Raw genomic sequence first — 18911 nt, 5'->3', positions numbered from 1 at the left:
TCACAGCACTGAAAAATGACATTTGAAAAACTCCAGGATAGTATCGGTATCCAGAAGAAAAGCATCAGTTTCCCAAGATATCCGCAGACCTGACTGAACAGTTTTCATTGGCGCTACTTTCTGTAGAAAGCTGTTTTTATTGGGACCGTTTTTAGAGCAAAGACATAGTTCCAATGGAAAGTGCTGTCAGCGTGTCTGTGAATGATCATGAGCAACCGGCACGTAGTTTCTGCAAAGACACGTTTCTTTGGCAATTAAATGTCAGTCTTAATGCTTAAAGCAGCACAAACTACACGGCACAAGGTCAACGTGATGAAGAATTAGATCTTTGGCTCTGACAAATGTACAAGAGTGATTATTTTTCAATTTGAATATTGACCTTTTCTTATGATATACAACTCATCCGTGTCCAGCTCAACTAATCAAAGTGCAGCTGAAGAAACATGGAAAACTGCGTCCTGAAAAATAAAGTTTGAAAGCATGGAGGGGTGAGCAAAGTGTGCACTGTGTTTTATATAACATGCACATCACTTTATGATGAACAAAATGTCACAAGTTTGCACAAAATGTATTCAGCAGTGAACTGAAAATAGCTTGCACATGTCTGCGTTAGTGTCTTCAGGAGATGTGCAGCTCATCCACATCCGTAGAAGATTTGGCATGTGTCCATTTTGTATGAATGTTTGATGGTCTGTTCTGAGTCTGGAAAAGTCCACTTATTCTACATTTTCTGCAAACAAGTGTTTACTGCATCTTTGCTTTTGTGTGCAATTCTGTAACTAACACATCAAACTCAACTCAATTTCAAGACAAATATATTTTTGAGTTGAAGTAGTCCAATAATTAGTGAACAGAAACTAATCTGCAACTACTTTGATAATTCATTATTCGTCTCGGTAATCTCTCATGCCAAAGATCTAGCTTCTTCTATGAGACGAATTCCAGCCTTGTTTGTCATATAATGTTACCAATTAATTAGCTTTGGGTTTTGGACTTTTAACATTTAGTGATAATCTATTGAGAAAATGTATCAAAAAGCAGCAAATGAAAATGGTCATATCCATATTTATATTGTTGCTATAATGTTTAACCATCTGATATATTGATCTGGTCCCTCTTAATAAATCCATTAGCAGATTTAGATTTAGTCCATGCCTTTTTTCTTTTGTTAACGGCAAAACGTTATTGTCTCCATTCTGCCCCCGTGACACACCATTGTCTCTGATTCAACCTCACTGTCGTTTTGCCCCTTACGACTGCACTTCCTGGTACCACTGAGCCAGAACCAGGTTTATACAGAGAAGGAGATCTGGCCACGATAACATTTTCCACACAGGAGTCAGAGCCAGGGAGGGGGGGGGGGGGGGGGGGCAGAGCCAACTGTAAATGTTTATAACTTGGTACCAAAAGCCACAGTTTGCTTAGTGAAAATCTACAGCCTCAATTGACAAATCATCCCCACTGGCAGCAAAATCTAAGAAATAAGTCATTTCATCAAACCGAGACGCACAGATCATAAGTCAATGCTGGTTGTGTTGGCTCTGTAATGGAAACCAAACTCTGGGAGAATCTGGGGAGGGGGCTTAGCAGGATTGGAGATGTGGCTCTGGCTAAAGCGGAGTAGAATATACTGGAAACAATGTGGAGATGGGCATAGAAGATGTCTCTTCTCACACAGGGCTTCTGCAAGGTTCACAAATATAAGCATTTTAAATTCTACATAGAAACATGCAATACCTTTCCCACAGCAATACTGCTCAAAGCCTGATGACAAAAACAGTCAGGACAATAAGGCCTACATTTATTTAGTAAAAACATTAGGCCTTCAGTCGGTGCAAAATGGTTTATTATACGAATCCAACAGAACCTGACCATACAGGACTAAGAATATTAATGTTGTATATATGCAAGGTTTACAGCTTTTGAAGATGTCATATTTGCAACAAAAGTCCTGCCGATATCTTGATCATTGCCTCTTTCCTCATGTCCCTTTTAAGATCCTCTTTGAATGTTATAAGTTCGTTACGGAGATCGCTTTTGAGGTCTTTTATATCGCTACTGGTGCTAGCAAGCCCTGCTCTCAATGCTTCAGCTTGATCTTGCTTCTCCGCTGCGTCACGTTCAATTTCTTCGTGGGCGATGACTTCTTCCATCGTCGACTGTCCTTGAGTTTTAAGCTTTTCTCCGGCTTCGATGTCCACTCATCTCCTAGTTTATAAAATGTGTATATCGAGTTTGTAAAATTGAGTGGGGTGATATTTACCGACTTGGGCGAGCTAAAAGATAAAAGGATAACCCGTCTGGAAGTCAATCCTTGCCTCTTTAAGCAAATGATGTGCCGTCCACAGAGTATGATCATTAATAAAGAGTCACAAGTTGAGCTATGTGTGCCACAGGACAAGACTTCAAACACTGATACCGCAAAGCATGTCACATTCTTTGTTGCATGCAATGACACTTACTTCCAACATGACTTACTGTAATGCTGTTTGGTAACATCATATTGTTTGCAGTGTGTCTGTAGGGGTAATGATGAATAAGGAGAACATAGGCCAGGAGAAAACGTTTGATGAGGGTGTTGCACAGCTTTGCTCTGGGGGCTTTCCACATGCAACTTGGCAAGGTCATGTGCACTGGCACTGTGGTTGTAGGTCACACATGCACGCACACACAAGTCCAACAAAGAGGTTATGAGCGGCGCGGAAGCACACATTTCGGATGTATGAACGGTTACATTTTATTATATCACCAAAGGGAATGTGTTAAATAGAGTATTCATTAATGCAGGCAGAGACAGCATCTTTATCAGAAAGACACATAGCTAGAAAGAGACGCAGCGAGAGATCTGACAAACATCTTGACCACATGACTCTAACCACTCCACTTCCTTTAGATGTTTCTATAGATTTTGTGTCCCGCACACAGACACACACACAAACACACACACAACACTCCTCCCACATTGAGGCATTTTCCACACGGTTTGAGAAGACATTTGCCTGCCTCCTTTAAACTAAATAAAAAAATAAATTGAACAAGGTGAAAAGCTGCTGTAGTAAACAGTGTGAGCGGTGTGCAGATTATATATGAAACATGTGCTTTGCAATCACAAACCTTATATCAAAGAACACAATGATCCAGATCAAAAGTTAAAGCAGTAGTTGTGAAATGCACATACTGTGTGTAGTCTAATACTTCTGAGAGGTTGCACTTCTTTGAAGATGATGGCTATATTTAAAGTGCTTTGCTTGGAAATGTGTGGGTTTTAACTTGGATCTTTCTGTGACTCACTCTGTTCCTAACTAGAGTCATTACTGCAGACTTTGGCAGCACTGGTTTTATACTCTTACTGAGTCTTAATCCCTCAAGTATGTCGTGCACGTGTGGTGTGTGAGGACTCTAAATTAATAAGCATCGTGATATAAGAGTGTATGTATGCGAGTCTATGCACCCACCTACGACAAAAAGATTAATCATCTATGAAGATGTTCCACTCCCCAAGGTTTACCACAAAGTCAAATGACACATTTGAGTGATAAATCATCTATTTGTTGTGGTCACAGAAACTAGCATAAACACATATCCTGGTTTTCAGAAATCTAACCACACTGAGCAGTATTCTTGAGATTGGACATGTGTCAATGATCCACATTTCTGATCGCCAGGACTGCATATCTTTTCAGTTTATTTTGGTAAATCAAGATCCTCCTACAACCCTGCAAATGAAAAAGCACCCAGGACATTGGATCATTTCATTGGAACCAACACGATGCCAAACAACTACAGATATTATTTCAACTGGAAGGCTGCCTGAATACAACATTTCCCTCGGATGTCGTGGGCTGTGCACGATAAAGATCTGTTGTGACGCAAAATGAAAAGGAAGCGCTGGACAAGTTCAGGCAGGCCTGCAGAGAGAAACTTAAAAGCAGAACCTTTAAATGATCTAGTTTAATGAACCAAACAGGAGAACAGCAACTCCCACGCGTCACTATTCATCAAGATCTGTCTGGTTGGTAGAAATGTGTTGCATGACATTCACATATGTACATGTGGTGAACACACAGTACACAAGTGAGCATGAGCACCCACACACACGTCTAGGTCCATTATGACTCAGTCACTTCATGTGTAGCCTTCATGAAACTCAATCCCTGGAAAGAGAAATATGGTTTTGACTGACGAAATAATCTCTGCTCTAAATATGTGTATATGAGCAGAGGCTATCTGGAAGTCCGGCACGATGCCCAGACTGGTGGCTACTTCCATCAGGCCTCCGCCAAATACAAATTGTTAGACCAAAATATGATGTTTAAATGTGACTAAAACAAAAAGCAGCAAGCAGGAAGCAGGAGGTTTTACTTAAATTAATCAGGGTGGCAACAAACGATGATTTTCATTATCAATGAATTGGAATAAGCAATGTCTCCGGAAGAAGAAGAAGGGCTGAAGAAAAAAAACTAAGATATAATCTAAGTTGATATTTCCGTATCCGACAAAGTATCAGTTCTGTGACATTACTCTTTTGGCAAAATTTAAGTCCATGTGGAATGGGCATGACAAAATTAACAAATACAAAACTATGTGTGCAACTAGAGATCTTACTCTTCTTTGATGTTGAGACTTCTCACATGTGTTGGGATAACTTAGCAACCTTAATTGACCTAAACAGTAAATATTAAACACCTAGCCACCTTAATCTCGCTGTATCTGTCCTCCTCTCTGCTGGGTGTCTACCGAACAGTCAGTCAGTCAGTCTCATGTCGCCGGCTGCTGCTGGGTTTCCTGTGTGTCTCTTGGTTGGTTTCATTCTGTTTCTGCTTCAGCACACTGGGGCCCATATGTTCTGAGCTTTAGTTGTGGTATGCAAGAGAGCCAAATTAACGCTGCATGTTGCCATATGAGAGACTGAAGTACAACAAGTAACACAGAACAGATGGACATCAGAGTCTGCTCGCTGGAAAAGTATTTTCCACTGATGTTGCAAACTCCTCTCTTACTGTCCCTGATAGGAAAAGAAAAACACAGCAGAGATGCAAAGAAATACGTGTACAAAATAAAAATAGAAGGTATAGAAGAACATCACGCATTGTGACTTCTAATAACCTCAATTATGTTGGTTTTCTAAGAAGGTCCGTTACTGGAACGTTTTCTTTTTACTGAAGGCTGAGATAAACGTTTCACATGATGCTGACAAAATAGAACAAACGAAGACCAAGCTTTCACCATATATGTCAACAACATATAGGAAAAAGTGTGAGAGAGCACGAACACATACAGATTGAGAAGGACAAACTGCACCAGCAACATGATACACAGGCACATGAACACACAAGCATGAAATAAAAAACATGTGGGAAGGATTAAGAGCTGGGGAACACACACACACACACACTCACACACACACACAGAGAGAGAGAGAGATGAGAGGGTGGTGATTAAGATAAGTCAACAGGAGGTCTGAGGACATGTATCCGCCATCAGACTGCTGCAGTCTGCTGAACTGACTCTGGAAGACAGAATAACACTTTTTTCCTGGCAAGACGCTAACCTTGTCTGTAACCATGACTACTGTACGTTACGATTAAAGGAAAAGTAGGAATCGCTCGGTTGAAACAACGACTAAACCCTGCTTATATAACTGGCAGTTTATTAAGCAATTAAGAACACATTGTTATTATAGGCAGAGCGGAGCAGCAGAAGTGTTGGATTTAATCCGTCGCCTGCTTGTTGAAAAGCTTGAATCTCCAATTTGCGCTGAATTCCCCCTCCAGGGATCGATGAATGCTTCTAATCTTATCTTAGTAATGTTCCCAGCAAAACAAATGGATGACATGCGTGAGTGCAACAAGTAGATTGTCAGGGGGAAGAAACTTTTTTCATCCAATTAACAAATTCGATTAGGATGACTTTAATGTACTCAAATTCACTTTATTGGTGCTAAATATACGAATGTTGGAATGATACAATCCTGCTGGAACATTAATATGTGTAGCGTTTTTTTGAAGAGTTTAACTAGTATTGCTGTCTACAGACTATTAGTATTTTCACAGCAAATAAAGAAGCATGAAAGAGATCATCCATCCAACCATCCATCTTCTCCCGCTTATCCGTAGTCGGGTCGCGGGGGTAGCAGTTCCAGCAGAGAGCCCCAAACTTTCTTTTCCCTGGCCACGAAAGAGATCATGTCCTCATTAATTAAAGCTGTAACCTCAAGAAGTTTGATTTTGTTTAATAGTTGTTTTGTTTGAACCACAACTGTAATGCTATCTTTGCAGTCATTTGTCAGTAGTTCGATTTCTCTTCAAATAGTTTGATTTTTTTTATTCCAATGATGGATGACGGACTAGAATCCTGGAAAGACAAATCCAGTCATTCACACAAGGCCAAAAGATGAAAAGATGTAATAAATGGAAACAGAAAATCTGAATTTAAGTGCGTTTACATTTCTTTCAGTTGCTTGTTGTGGTCTTAAAAGGTACCACACGTGGTTTCCCCTGATAGCTTAAAGCTACGTTTAGACTGACATTAGCTCTGCATAAAAAGCCTCGCTCAACTTTTACCCTGACAGGGCGCTGCTCCTTGACTGGAGCTTTCTCACGCGAACACATTATCAGTTTCCATGCAGCTTCCTTTTTAGTGCAAAATTAGCTCACTGATATTACGGCTGTTTCTCGCACAGAAAGATGTACATAAAAATACATATGAACACTTCCCATGGATTAGAATCTACTGTGCAGCCACGAAATGTGTGCGGGCCGCATGCTCAAGCGTGGTCCCAATGAAGACGTGTGAAAACCTCATTTGCATTCACAAAAAAGCAACTGTACAAACACTATCGGTGTATTACCCAGCAACCCCAACATAGTGCAATGTGCATTTGAATAACTTCTTTTCAGGGTGAAAAGCATGTGCTTTTTTTTCTTGTGTATGTTAAGATGTGTGCATGAAAGGCCATTCTCAAAGCTTAAACTCTCTGCCACACACACACACACACACGAGCGCGCACACGCTCACACGTACTTACTCACAAGTAAAAACTAGAACCGTTGTGTATGGCTTTAGCAAACCCCAACAAACAGGAAATAGTGTAGGAAGCTTATCTACTAACCAAAGAAGACATGGACTTTCAGATTGTTTGAGGTAATTTAGCCCAAAAATGCCACACTGGGCAAATGCTTTGTTGCATGCACGTGCAAAAGTGAATATCGTTTAGAAACGTGTGGCTGTACTCAACATAGCACATATCATTTAAATCCATCTCCACTCGTAAAAAAAGTTACTCCATTTCCTCAAGCTTCTTTAATCAGGTTGAAGGGCAACTATCTCTTATCGTATCTCAAAAGGTTAGATCAGTGTGAAACGAATGATGGCGTTTTAACAGCAACACTGCTGCTCTGCATGAAAGGCTGATGCGTTTCCATTAGCTGTGACTGGCCTTGTATTATCACTCTTTGGCTTTTTCAGCTAGTTTAACACATGCTTAACATCAGAGCACGGTTACAAAAACAAACCAATCACTGAAGTCAAATATGTGATGAAAACCCAAAATGAAACAGCATTTTCTTAGATAATGTCATCGGGGCTTTGGTCTTGTTTTGTCATGTGGTGAACTGTACCAAAAAGGGGCTTCTTAGATGCAGCAAAATACCGTTCATGTAAACAAAACAAACACAGAGAAAAGAGATGATTTGAAAAAGGAGGGGGGAACCCCTATGACTAAAACAGCTGCAAACAGGAAATGACTTTGAGCTTGTGTGTGTTATTTAGAGCATGCATGTGTTACACAGCCTGGCAAACTGGCAATAATCAACTCTTAGTATGCTTGTGTGGGTTTCCATCTTATTGAAGTACACAAAGAGGCCTATCCATCTTGCACAGATATGAAACAAGTTGAGCAACCTGCCAGATGGTATATGTTTCAGTTGTGTGCAGATTTCTGAGAATAAGCTCAACATTTGCAAGAACTGCAGACGCATATTCTTGTTCAACACAGTCGTATGAAAGCAATTATCTGCTGTACCAAGAACAGTAACCGAGGAATTGTCAGCCATCGAGTATATGCCGTTCAAAACAATGTCAACAATGCGATAATCTATGAATGTGGGATGTATTTGTATTTTTTTATTTTATTTAAACGTAAAACAGTACTAATTCACAAATGTTGTTGATAGTTTTTACCCTCTACTTTTATCAATGCTGAAAAACTCGAAAAAACTGCAGCCACTTCTGGGACCAAAATTGTTGCTGCACTGCAAGAAACAGGCAGGAATTACAGAACATACACTTAGCTGGACTTTGATGTGATTAGCTTAGCTTAGCCAAACACACATTTTGGTTTCGATTTGGAGTTCTGGATGTGGATGAACAATTTCTTGGCAAAAAAGGTCCAGCACGGATGTGAAACTACTATACTGATCAGTACAATCTGAAAGTGGTTACTGCCACTGCTTTCACAAACATCCACTCAATATCAACTCAATATCTTTGGTCTTTGCACGGACAAAGACATCAATCTTGACTTTTAGATACTGGGAAAAAAATGTTTCAATGGTTTCTAATATTTGAATCGACCAAACGATTTCTTGATGACTTCAATATTTGGCAGACCGGTTGATTACAAAGCTAAATCATTAGTTGCAGTTCTAATTTAAATGGCATATGTGTGTACTTATGTAGGCATGAGCAAATGTTTTTACCTTTGGAGGATCATAGAGCTCCAACTGGTACCTCTCCCCTCCTCCTCTTCCTCTTCCTCCTCCATCTTGAGCGTCCCTGATCCTCCTGACCAGCAGGCGGCAGCGTTGCCAGCGGTGCTGAGTGTCTGAGATAGTGTCGTCCACCAGCAGGTACCTCAGCTGGCCCGCCTTACAACAGCCGCTCTCCTCCGACCTCCTCTGCCTCAGGCTGCCAACGCGTAACCACCGGAAACGATCCAGGAAGTTAGAGCCCACTCCGGCCTTAGTCATGTGTGAAGAGACCAGCGGCGTGGCTTCAGAGTTCAGACAAGAGGAAGAGTGGGATGAGGAGGAGGACCCTTCCTCATTGGTAGAGGGAATCCCGCTTACTCTGTCACCATTAATTGGGAGGGTGTTGGTGCTGGGGTTGCTAGGAGACAGGTCCAGGGATGGGGGGGTGCTGGGCTGTTTTTTGAGAAGCCGTCTCACTGTATGCCGGATTTGGCTGACAGAGAAATGTGTGACTTCAGCGTGTGCAGGGTTGGAGGTTGAGATGTCAGAGGAGTACCGTTCTGATACCAGACGACGATCAGTGGCAGAGATCTCTTCGCTGCTATGGCTACGAATCAGCAATGACCCGCTGCCGATGCTACGAGTCGACCCTCTGAGCGTCACCGGGTTACCTGATAATGAGTTTCCCGCGGCACATCGCAGCGGCTGCTCCTGTTCCCGACTCACCACCAGTGGCTCCACCTTTGGTGACACCACAGTGAAGAGAGCCGCTCCAACACTCGGCCGGCCCGCCTCTCGATAGTCCTGCACCCCGGACAAGGATGCGATACGCAATCGACCAATCACACCTTGTGATGGAAGGGGAGTGGGCACTGGAGTGGTGGGGGGGACACTACCAGTACCAGTGGAGCATGTGTTCTGGCTGAGCGGAGTGCCATCTTTGTCGACCTCGCAGCAGAAGTGTTGCTGGAAGAGGTCGGTGAACTGCTTGGAGAAGTTTTCTGGTGGGAGAACGTCATGTTGTGCTCTCTCTCTGGCGAAGCTCCGGTAGTGTCCAGCCAGCTGCCGGGCTGTGGCGATGGCGTGAAGCTCGCAGAATTCCCTCCAGCCTCTGGGGGGCGCTGCCACGCCTGGGCCCTCTCCTGCTGTTGTGCTGGTGTTGGCTGGATGGATAGTGTTACCATTCATTGCAGTAACCAGACCGGCTGAGAATCACTGCTGCGAGACAAAGAAAGTCGAAAAGAGACAGAAAAAGATGGAAGGTGGGAAAAGAGGTGGGAGCCGAGGGGTTGATTTGGAGATATGTGGAAAGATGGAAAGTTTAGGAAAGAGGATTGAGGGACAAACAAAAGAGAGATATGGAAATGCAATTAGAGGCAAATCAAGATCATTTAAAGTAAAGAACTGGAGTACTGAAGATGGAACTGGCCAAAAACGTCAGAACTTGTCTTTGAACTACTTAAGACTTCCAAAAAGTTCAAATATTGAGAAAGGACCGCCAAAAGTTGGATTTTATCTGAGCTCCATCTTAAAACAAAACAAATTTGATTACATTGGCCTCCAACGAATCTCTGGCAATCAACCAGTCATGGAGTATCTTAATAGATAAGTAAGGCAAAGGACGCAAAGGACAACTGGTAACCGTTCAATTTGTGGGAAAACAGTAAATTCAATCTAGTGCAAAAACACTGTGTGCGTATATTAGAGAAAAACTCTAGGAAATCTGAAAGCCTGTAAGATGAAAGAAAGAATGAAGAGAGTCAAATGCAGTCAATACAAATGACTAAATCACTTCCAAATGTGACATGGATGCCATAGAGTGAAGTGATCAGCCATTGGGACAAACACTGAATGAGGCCCTGACTAGAGGAAGTACGGTTAGATAATTTCTCAATCCACCACACTGCCTGCTGGCCATCTGTGTGTTAAGGTGTTTACATGCGACATATTTCACTGTTTCTTCTGGTTTTTTATTTAAAGCCTATTTCATGTCAGAAACATTACAGACCGCAATCGCTTAACACATGTTTTTGCTCCATTCTTCTCCTTCTGTTCCAAAACACCAACAACTTTAATAATATAATGAACCAACATACTCGTTTTAACTCCTGACCCATGAAAAGGTAATTACTGCGCACAAAAGGTTTCTGATGATAATTTAGAATTGTTCGCTGGCCAATTGGAAGATTGTTCTTACTGCAAGCTGATTCAATGCTGAAAGTTCGATATGTCTCTGGTAAAAGTTGCTTTGAAGTCGTTTTTCGATCACTATAACAATATAAAAGGAAATCCAGAAATTACATTCACCAAATTGCCCAACTTCCTGGACTGAAATCCTGGACGCAGTCTTCTATTTTTCGAGGGGCTTTTTTGGGGGGGGGAAGGGGGGTTATTTTTCGCATACATTGAGGAGGTGGTGCTTTGGTGGCCCATGACAGCTTGGCCTCTGCTTATTGTTATTCACTGTGCGGTGCTTCACTTCTGCCACATGCTGATACACTGTATGTTATTTGTTCTATTTGTACGTTTTATATCTTTGTAAAACCCTGTAGGTTTGGCTTATCCTATTATGAACAACATATTAGCTACATTAAAAAAAACATTTCTATTTTCAACATTCTGCATCGCATGTGTTCTTACCTATCCACCACGGTCAACAAACTGCTACATTTGATTTGAACAAAATTAGACAATGGTTAAGGAGTTAACCACAGGAATGAGGAAACAGGATGCATTCAACGAGAGCACTGCCCCTGTTCTTTATACAACACTGACCCCGAGTACGCTTAACACATAGTTGCAGATTATTGGTAGGAGGAAGGACACATTAAAAGAACCACAAAAGGCCTTAGCTGATGCAACAGTCGAGCCTCTTGGTTTTTGCAGACAGCCCATGGATGATACAACGTTGTATAATCAGCCGCAGAGTTGCTGTTAATGAAGTAGATGGGCAGTCATGTAACAAAATATTAAATTTAAATAGAGATCCATCAAGTTATTTGGTAAATAAATGAGTCCGATTCAAACTATAGCATGAAAAAGATGCATCAGTTGCATAGAGAGGTTATTTCAACAAAAGCAGATGGTGGAATTTCTCACCATGAAAGAAATACTGGCAAGAACACACTGATGTCTGAAGCAGCAGAAGACGTTTGAAATACAAATGCATCACATACAAACTGAAACTCATTACTATACTTCTGCTTCCACCCATGCTTTCTACAAATAAGCAACAGTTATAAAAAGTCAAACTAAGACCTCCGCTACAGTGATATTCAAAAAAAGGTTATCATTCTACAAACCACAACATGTGATACATTTACATACCATCTCCCTCCGATGCAGCATAGAAGTGTCTATTCTAAATACAGGTAGTGTGTGCGTGCGAGTGTGAGAGAGGGGAGGGGGTCAGAGACTGTGGACTAACAGATCAGCGTAAACCACAAGAAACAGAAGAGAGACGGGGGGGGTCGTAGTTGGGCTAAACATGGAGTTACATGTCTTGTTATCTCGCGGCTCACATCTCTCTCCCTCTCGGTGTCCTAAGCGACGACATTCAGAGACGAAAAGTGGTGAATTCTTGAGATTGCAAAAAAGTCTGCGAATGTTTTCATCATCAAACGTACCAGGGGGACACGTGCGTCAGTGAAGGAGTGAAAACTTGGTACCATGAAATATTGCATCACTGAAGTTCCTGGATATCATGTCCTGTCAAAACAACCAATTCCCTTCCTGTAACTTTTCAGAGCATGCTCAGTGTGTGCCCCCTTGTGCCCCTCCAGCTGCCCCCCCCCCACAAGCCGTTTCTATCTGCCGGGCCAGCCCAGCGATGACTCAGCACTGACTCACTGACTACATAACATGAGCAAACACACACACATGCATACATATACACACACTTCCTCCGGCTGTATCCCTCTGGGGGCTCGACCGTCTCCGTTCCCATGGTTTTCCCTTTCTTTTTATCCTGTGTCCTCTGGTATGAGCATCTCCAGATGTGTTTGGATTCTTGCTGCCTTCACTTTCACCTTGACTGGGGGACTGAGGGGCCACGTTCAAGATGTGAGGGAAACCAAAAAGACTAAGACGGTTGGGCGTTTGTTCGTATCCTGGACCTCAACGCTCTTATCATCTCTTTGTTTTGCTAGACACGTTCAGCAGGAGAGGACAGAGAGAAACAGACCAAATCAAACACAATGACTTTCAAATGGAAAACATTCCTGCACAAAAGAGTCCAAGTTCCTAAATCCTAATTTATTTTTTCCTTTCTTTCTTCCTCAACTTACTCATCACTCTCCCCCCCCCCCCCCCCCCTCTTCCTCAATGGCTGGTGATTGCTTTCTCTGTCTCATGTGCTTTACAGAAATCTGGCACAGCTTTTCCAGCAGCACTGACACCACGAGAAACCTGAGAAACTGCTGTACGATGTCCACATCAGATGCAGGTTTGTTGGCAAGAACGAAATGTAGTTTAACCAAACCATTGCTCCCGTGTGCATGTACCACATGACTGTTTAAGTACAGAGGCTGCAGCTTATAGAAACCGCCGTTTAAAACATCACAGTGACATCTACAATCCTTAGAAGTATTTTGCCTACAGCTGTACAAGCCCAACTGTAGAACATATTCTGCCTGGAAAGCAGATTTTGACTGACTGATATTTAAAGAGATATAGTACAAACTCTCTATCGTAACATCTGACATGAGGTCTACCAAATTTGAAGAAGCAACTCGTTTCTCAAGCAAACAGCTTTTCAATATTGCCATCACTTTTAATTGAATATCTTTATGTGGGTAGGAACATTTTGGCAACTTCAATTTGTCACTTTGGGCTCTGAGAATCTCACTAGTCAATTTTCACAGTTATTTGACCATTAGTTAAAAAACTAACCAGCCGATAAATCCAGGATAAAAAAGAATTGCTGTGGAGCGGATGTTAGGGAGGTATTCTCCTGGGCACCCTCCAAATGCTTGATAAAGACTATGATCCAAACGGTTCAAATTCTCAATTTAAGGCTGCAGCCACACGAGAACGATAACGGTCGTATCCGCTACAGTTCTCCATCATATAGACGGTTTGTCCACACGAGGCCGACAGGGAAACGCAGATAACGATAACGGGTCCAAAGGTGGGTAGATCTGGGGACACAACGTTCTGGGGGGCCAAACGGCTCTGTGTCTACGCCCTATACGATCATTTCCTGATAACGATGAAGCAATAGCCCCGCCTCTCCCCACCTCTCCTGCTGAGAGATCAGCTGCTGGGCTGTCAGAAGAGGAGGAGGAAAAGAGAGGCTCCATTTATTATTGTTATATTATTATAGAGTCGTTATCAAAAAATGTTAAAGCTCAATAAATAACAAAGAAGACCTTTGACCGGCACTTTTCTAATTTTGTCCGTAAGATTTAAACATTAACGGACATGTTGACCGGCGGAAAAAAAATCTAACGGAAACTCTGCCGCACGGTCCCCTCGTCCCTTGGAAGAGGCGGAGAGGTGGGTGTTTTTCATCTACTGGTGGACTACCGGAGAGATTTACAGCAGGAGCAAACGCTTGCCTCGGGGAGGGAGAAAAAGAGCCAGAGCGTCCACCGCGGAGAATAAACAGAAGGGCAACCATGCGCGGGAAGTCTTCTTCGCTGCTTTTGGTGTATTTTGTGGCAGAAGTACAGCACCACTTACAGGCCCGGCATATGTACTACATCGTCTCTCCAGTGGTCTCGTGTGGAAGGACACGTTTCTGGTGCCTATTGCGTGTGGACGGAAGACTTTTTTGATAACGATTTTGGTTCGTTTGCATTAGCGTTCTCGTGTGGCTCCATTCTAAGTCTGAACCCAGGTACATTTCGGATACAATACATCACATTGGCGTAGTGCAGCTCTTACCATACCCTCACAACTCTGCTCCTGACACCAAAGGTGGAACTAAACTCCTTTTTTAAAACTGGCAACAGCCTGAAGCAGACTTACATCAAGCGGGAAGGAAACAGGATGCGTGAAAGACACACGTGAATTGATCTAGTCAGCGTGAGTAACCTCATGACTAGCGTCAGCACACTGAGTTGGTTCTTAATGAAACCCTGAATGATTCTCTGGACACATTGGGGGCTGAAAGTGTGTTGCAGCGATATGTTGTTCCTGCTTAATCACACAAATTAAGAGTTAGCAGCTTGACTGTGCTGCCCAGTAAACAGTATCCTCACTATGGCCTATTGCGAGCAGAGCCAACATTCCTATTGCTTGAAACCACCATTGAAATACGCACTGCCAAGCTTAAGACCATCAAAACACTTCCATTACAACATTAAGATTCCTTGAAAACAAAATAGAGACAGCATTGTGTGTGTGCAAACCAAGGAAATTAAAGTCTACAAAGACGGAGGCCGACACACACTGGAGAATTATCAGTGCTGCTGGAGGAAGCCTCGTTCCAGGGAGGTCCTATTTTTACACACACACACACACACACACACACACACACACACACACACACACACACACACACACACACACACACACACACACACACACACACACACACACCACACACACACACACACACACACACACACACACACACACACACACACACACACACACACACACACACACACACACACACACACACACACACACACACACACACACTTCCCTAGATAATGAGGTTTTAATAGTTTTATTACACACGGCATCTATTGCACGTCTATCCGTCCTGGGAGAGGGATCCGTCTGTTGCTCTCCCTGAGGTTTCTTGACATTGGAAATAATAATTTGTTGCCGTTATCCTCCACATCTACATTGTGCTCAAATTAGGCAACTAACATGAAGTCAGCAAGCACAAAACCCTCCCTCACGTCTCAAAAGCATAAAAACTATGCATGGCATCTAAAATAAGATATACTTCATTAATCACAAGTGTTTTCATTGCAGAAAAGTACAAAACAAACAATTATATAATATAAACATCTCAAAGTAGAAGATAAAACCGCTGTCAGTATGTTATTATAGCCATACTGAATCATGTACACACATTATTTCAACACACAAAGAGACCTGTGTGTGACTAACTTGTCCGACAATGTGTGCACGTGTACACCTCAATGCGGCAGTTGGCTGTTAAAAAATAGGATGTGCTCCTAATTGTCATGCTCGTTATCTCAAATGCAATTTACGGCAAGCCACATCCTCCTGACCTTTATATAGCACTGGCCTTATTACGGAGATCAGCCGGATCCAATCTATTTCTCACAACTCAATTAGTCTGCCTGGCATCAAGGCTCTCTGAGACTTCAAACACTCCAGATTTTTACAGGAAAAACTGGAGTGGGAAAAAATACATGAATTGGGAGAAGAAGAAAAATGCAGAAACATGTGCATCACAAGGTCCCGGATGGAAAACAGATTGTGTTACCACCTTTGATTTATTATTCTCTGAATTACTGAATGAGCTGGAGATACATTTACAAGTACTGAGAGCAAGTGAGTGTGTGAGAATGGGTGTTATTAAGAAGGGGGGCTTCTTAAGAGGAGAGGGACAGAGAGAGGAGGACGCTGTAAGGAGTGAGGGAGTCAAAGATGAAAGGAAGAGGAGGAGACGGAGAAACCAGGGTCACATGACTAGACAGAAAGAGAGATGAGGGGATAATGAGAAGGCCGGCAGGAAGTGAGGAAAATAAATAAGGAGAAGGGGGAGAGGAGAGGAGGAAAGGAAAGGAGGAGGGGCCAGGTTGGTGGATGAAGGTCCAGGTGGCAAAACTGAAGGGGAACAGAGACCAAAGGATCTCAGCTGTGCCCGGGCAGTAATCACAGCAACAGGAAGCCCTGCCCTGCGCTGGCAAGCTGCGACTAGTTCACACACGCAAAGACACTATAAACACACACTCACAGCCTACCCAAATATACTCTTACACCAGGGTGGAAAAGTGTACCTGAATATCAAAGTACAAGAGCAAATATGAACGGATTGAAATTCATTCGTGTTGAAAGCTACAGGTTTAACAAAAACATGTATTATACAGATGGTAACAGATAGAGAGGATATGGGGCATTCAGAACGTAACATTGCATATGAATACACATATGAAGCGGAGAGGTGGTGCTGAAGGATGTTATTCTGGGATATCGGATGGCAAACTTGTATGTAGTTAAAGCCAGACAATGAAGTTTAAAGTTAAAACGAACTATTTCGAACACAGTGCAAAGTCCAAGCAGCATGCAACGCCCAAGATAGCTATATTAAACTCTACATTATCAATTATGAATCCATCTTCCATCATTCCACCCATAAGCAGCAAGCAGCTTTTATGCTGTTATCAAATGAAACATGCCAAAAGAGTAAATATATAACAAAAGATTGCGAATATTGTTATTGACAGGCAAAACGGCAGTTAACGTGAAGTGACACCATGTGACCTCTTTCCATCCCTTTCAGCTGGGGGTTTACACTTCAGTGCAACACGCTGCTTTACCACCCTGATGACAGCAACATGTAGATACAAATACTTAACTCAATGATTTAGTTATGCCTGATTGATCAGCTAGATAAAAGAAGATCTAACGTCTTTTTTGATGTATGACTTCTACATGAAAAAAGATGTGCAGCAGTTGCAGGGATGGGATTGGCCGAGTCTCAGTGTTCCTGTTTGTGTGAAGTGAGATGTGAAACAGCTTTGAAAATGAACAGAGCAGAAAGCGAGACACGCACAGCTTACATAATTGAAGAACATATGAAGGAGGAAGTAGCGTAGAAACATGAGATAACCCCCGGCCTTAACGTCTCATAGCCAGAAGATAGCATCAGCTGATTGAGGGTAAAACAAGAGAGGGCGAGCTCCAGTCTATTACAATAAGAAACCATCAAAAGGACACATTGATAGTTTGAAATGCTTACAGCAGGTATCACATAGACATGTTTATTTGTGTAAAACCTTAAATTATGAATATACTAACAGTACATAAACAAAGCTACCGAGACTTTAACCTTCAGCGATTGGCCTCTACTGGATTAGACACCTTTATTTACAATCAAAATATGAATAAACGTTATTTTCAACTGCATCTTGAAACTTCTTTTCTGTGTACTAGTGAATCCTTTTTTTATATATTGCAGTATTGCATACCGTGTAGGAGATATACTAATGGGTGTATAGGTTTTTGTTTTGGTTGGAGTATTCTCTAGCTCTACTTTCCCACAACAATACAGGCTCCAACACAATGTGCTATTCTGGAGACCTGGCCGCTTTCTGGTCATTTCCTGTCGTCTGGGAACGGAGAGAGGGAGGCAGGTTGGGAAAGGAACACAACTAAAAGGCTGGATATGTGATAACACAGGACATCACGCTAAAAAGGTTTGAATGTAGGAAACCAACTGTATTCTGGAGAATCAAAAACACTTTCACCGGAAAACAAATCCCTTAATATAAACAGTAAATATGATGATTATGTCTCCAGTCTGAACTCCACACTAACAAGCATCCTTCCAGCTGTCCGGCATCCCACCAATGACTAATACAAAACATCTCTGCTCAGTCTATCATTAGCTGGCAGACAGACCTTGGCATGTCAAGAAAATACTCAAATATAGGGCTCCCACAGACATAATGACAGGCAAGCAAATAAAAAGAGAAGTCAAGTTTGCCTTTGGCTGCCTGGATAGACGTGATGTGTGAGGAGGGGGGGACTAGTCATTGTCTGTAGACGGCACTGCTACTATCTGAGGGCTGCAGCCTGCAGCTGACTTTCATTACCGATTGTTCTCCAGAAAAAAGATCTTTATAATGTGTTGTTTTGTTGGACCAAAAGTGCAAACCCCAGATATATGCCATTAACAAAATGATATAAAAAGAGAAACTATAAGTAAATCATCCAAATGGAAAACAACAACACATTTAATGTTGAGTTGTTGTTTAAGGTCTATAAATAATATTATTTTTTTGGTGTTGGCATTCAATAGTCATTATACGGTGAACAGGTGAAACTGAATCTTAATATATCATTCCTTAAGTTAAAATAGCAAATGCTGATTCAAAAAATTTCACAAATTCAGATTTCTGAAATCAATTAGTTCATCCATTAGGACTTCTGCAATCCATTTACGTAATGTGAATATTGCGACGCACACAAGGTATTTTACCATATACTATGCACACTGTTAAAATATAAAAACGGGATACTTTAAGCGCTGGCTAAATAAACAGAGAGTGACTGTGGTTATTACAGAAC

The 18911-nt window shown here is 42.0% G+C and overlaps 1 protein-coding gene across 3 annotated transcripts in view; it reads right to left on the bottom strand.

Moving 5' to 3' along the window:
• sh2b3 (SH2B adaptor protein 3) overlaps positions 1–18911 on the bottom strand; it is a 43674-nt gene that overhangs the window by 16425 nt on the left and 8338 nt on the right. Inside the window, exons 1-2 of one of the 3 annotated variants that reach the window (XM_034091152.2) lie at positions 12590–12853; positions 8700–9908 (exon numbers count right to left, since the gene is read on the bottom strand). In XM_034091152.2, the coding sequence (XP_033947043.1) occupies positions 8700–9878 (1179 nt within the window). In that variant the 5' untranslated portion in view covers positions 9879–9908; positions 12590–12853. Of the gene's footprint in view, positions 1–8699; positions 9909–12589; positions 12854–18911 lie in introns of those variants that run through there. The other 2 variants (XM_034091151.2, XM_034091150.2) reach the window with 2 other exon arrangements.

Source organism: Pseudochaenichthys georgianus, chromosome 9 (genome assembly GCF_902827115.2).
Source record: "Pseudochaenichthys georgianus chromosome 9, fPseGeo1.2, whole genome shotgun sequence".
NCBI lineage: Eukaryota > Metazoa > Chordata > Actinopteri > Perciformes > Channichthyidae > Pseudochaenichthys > Pseudochaenichthys georgianus.
Note: the sequence above shows the minus strand (reverse complement) of the source record. Positions and strands in the feature narration are given on the sequence as shown.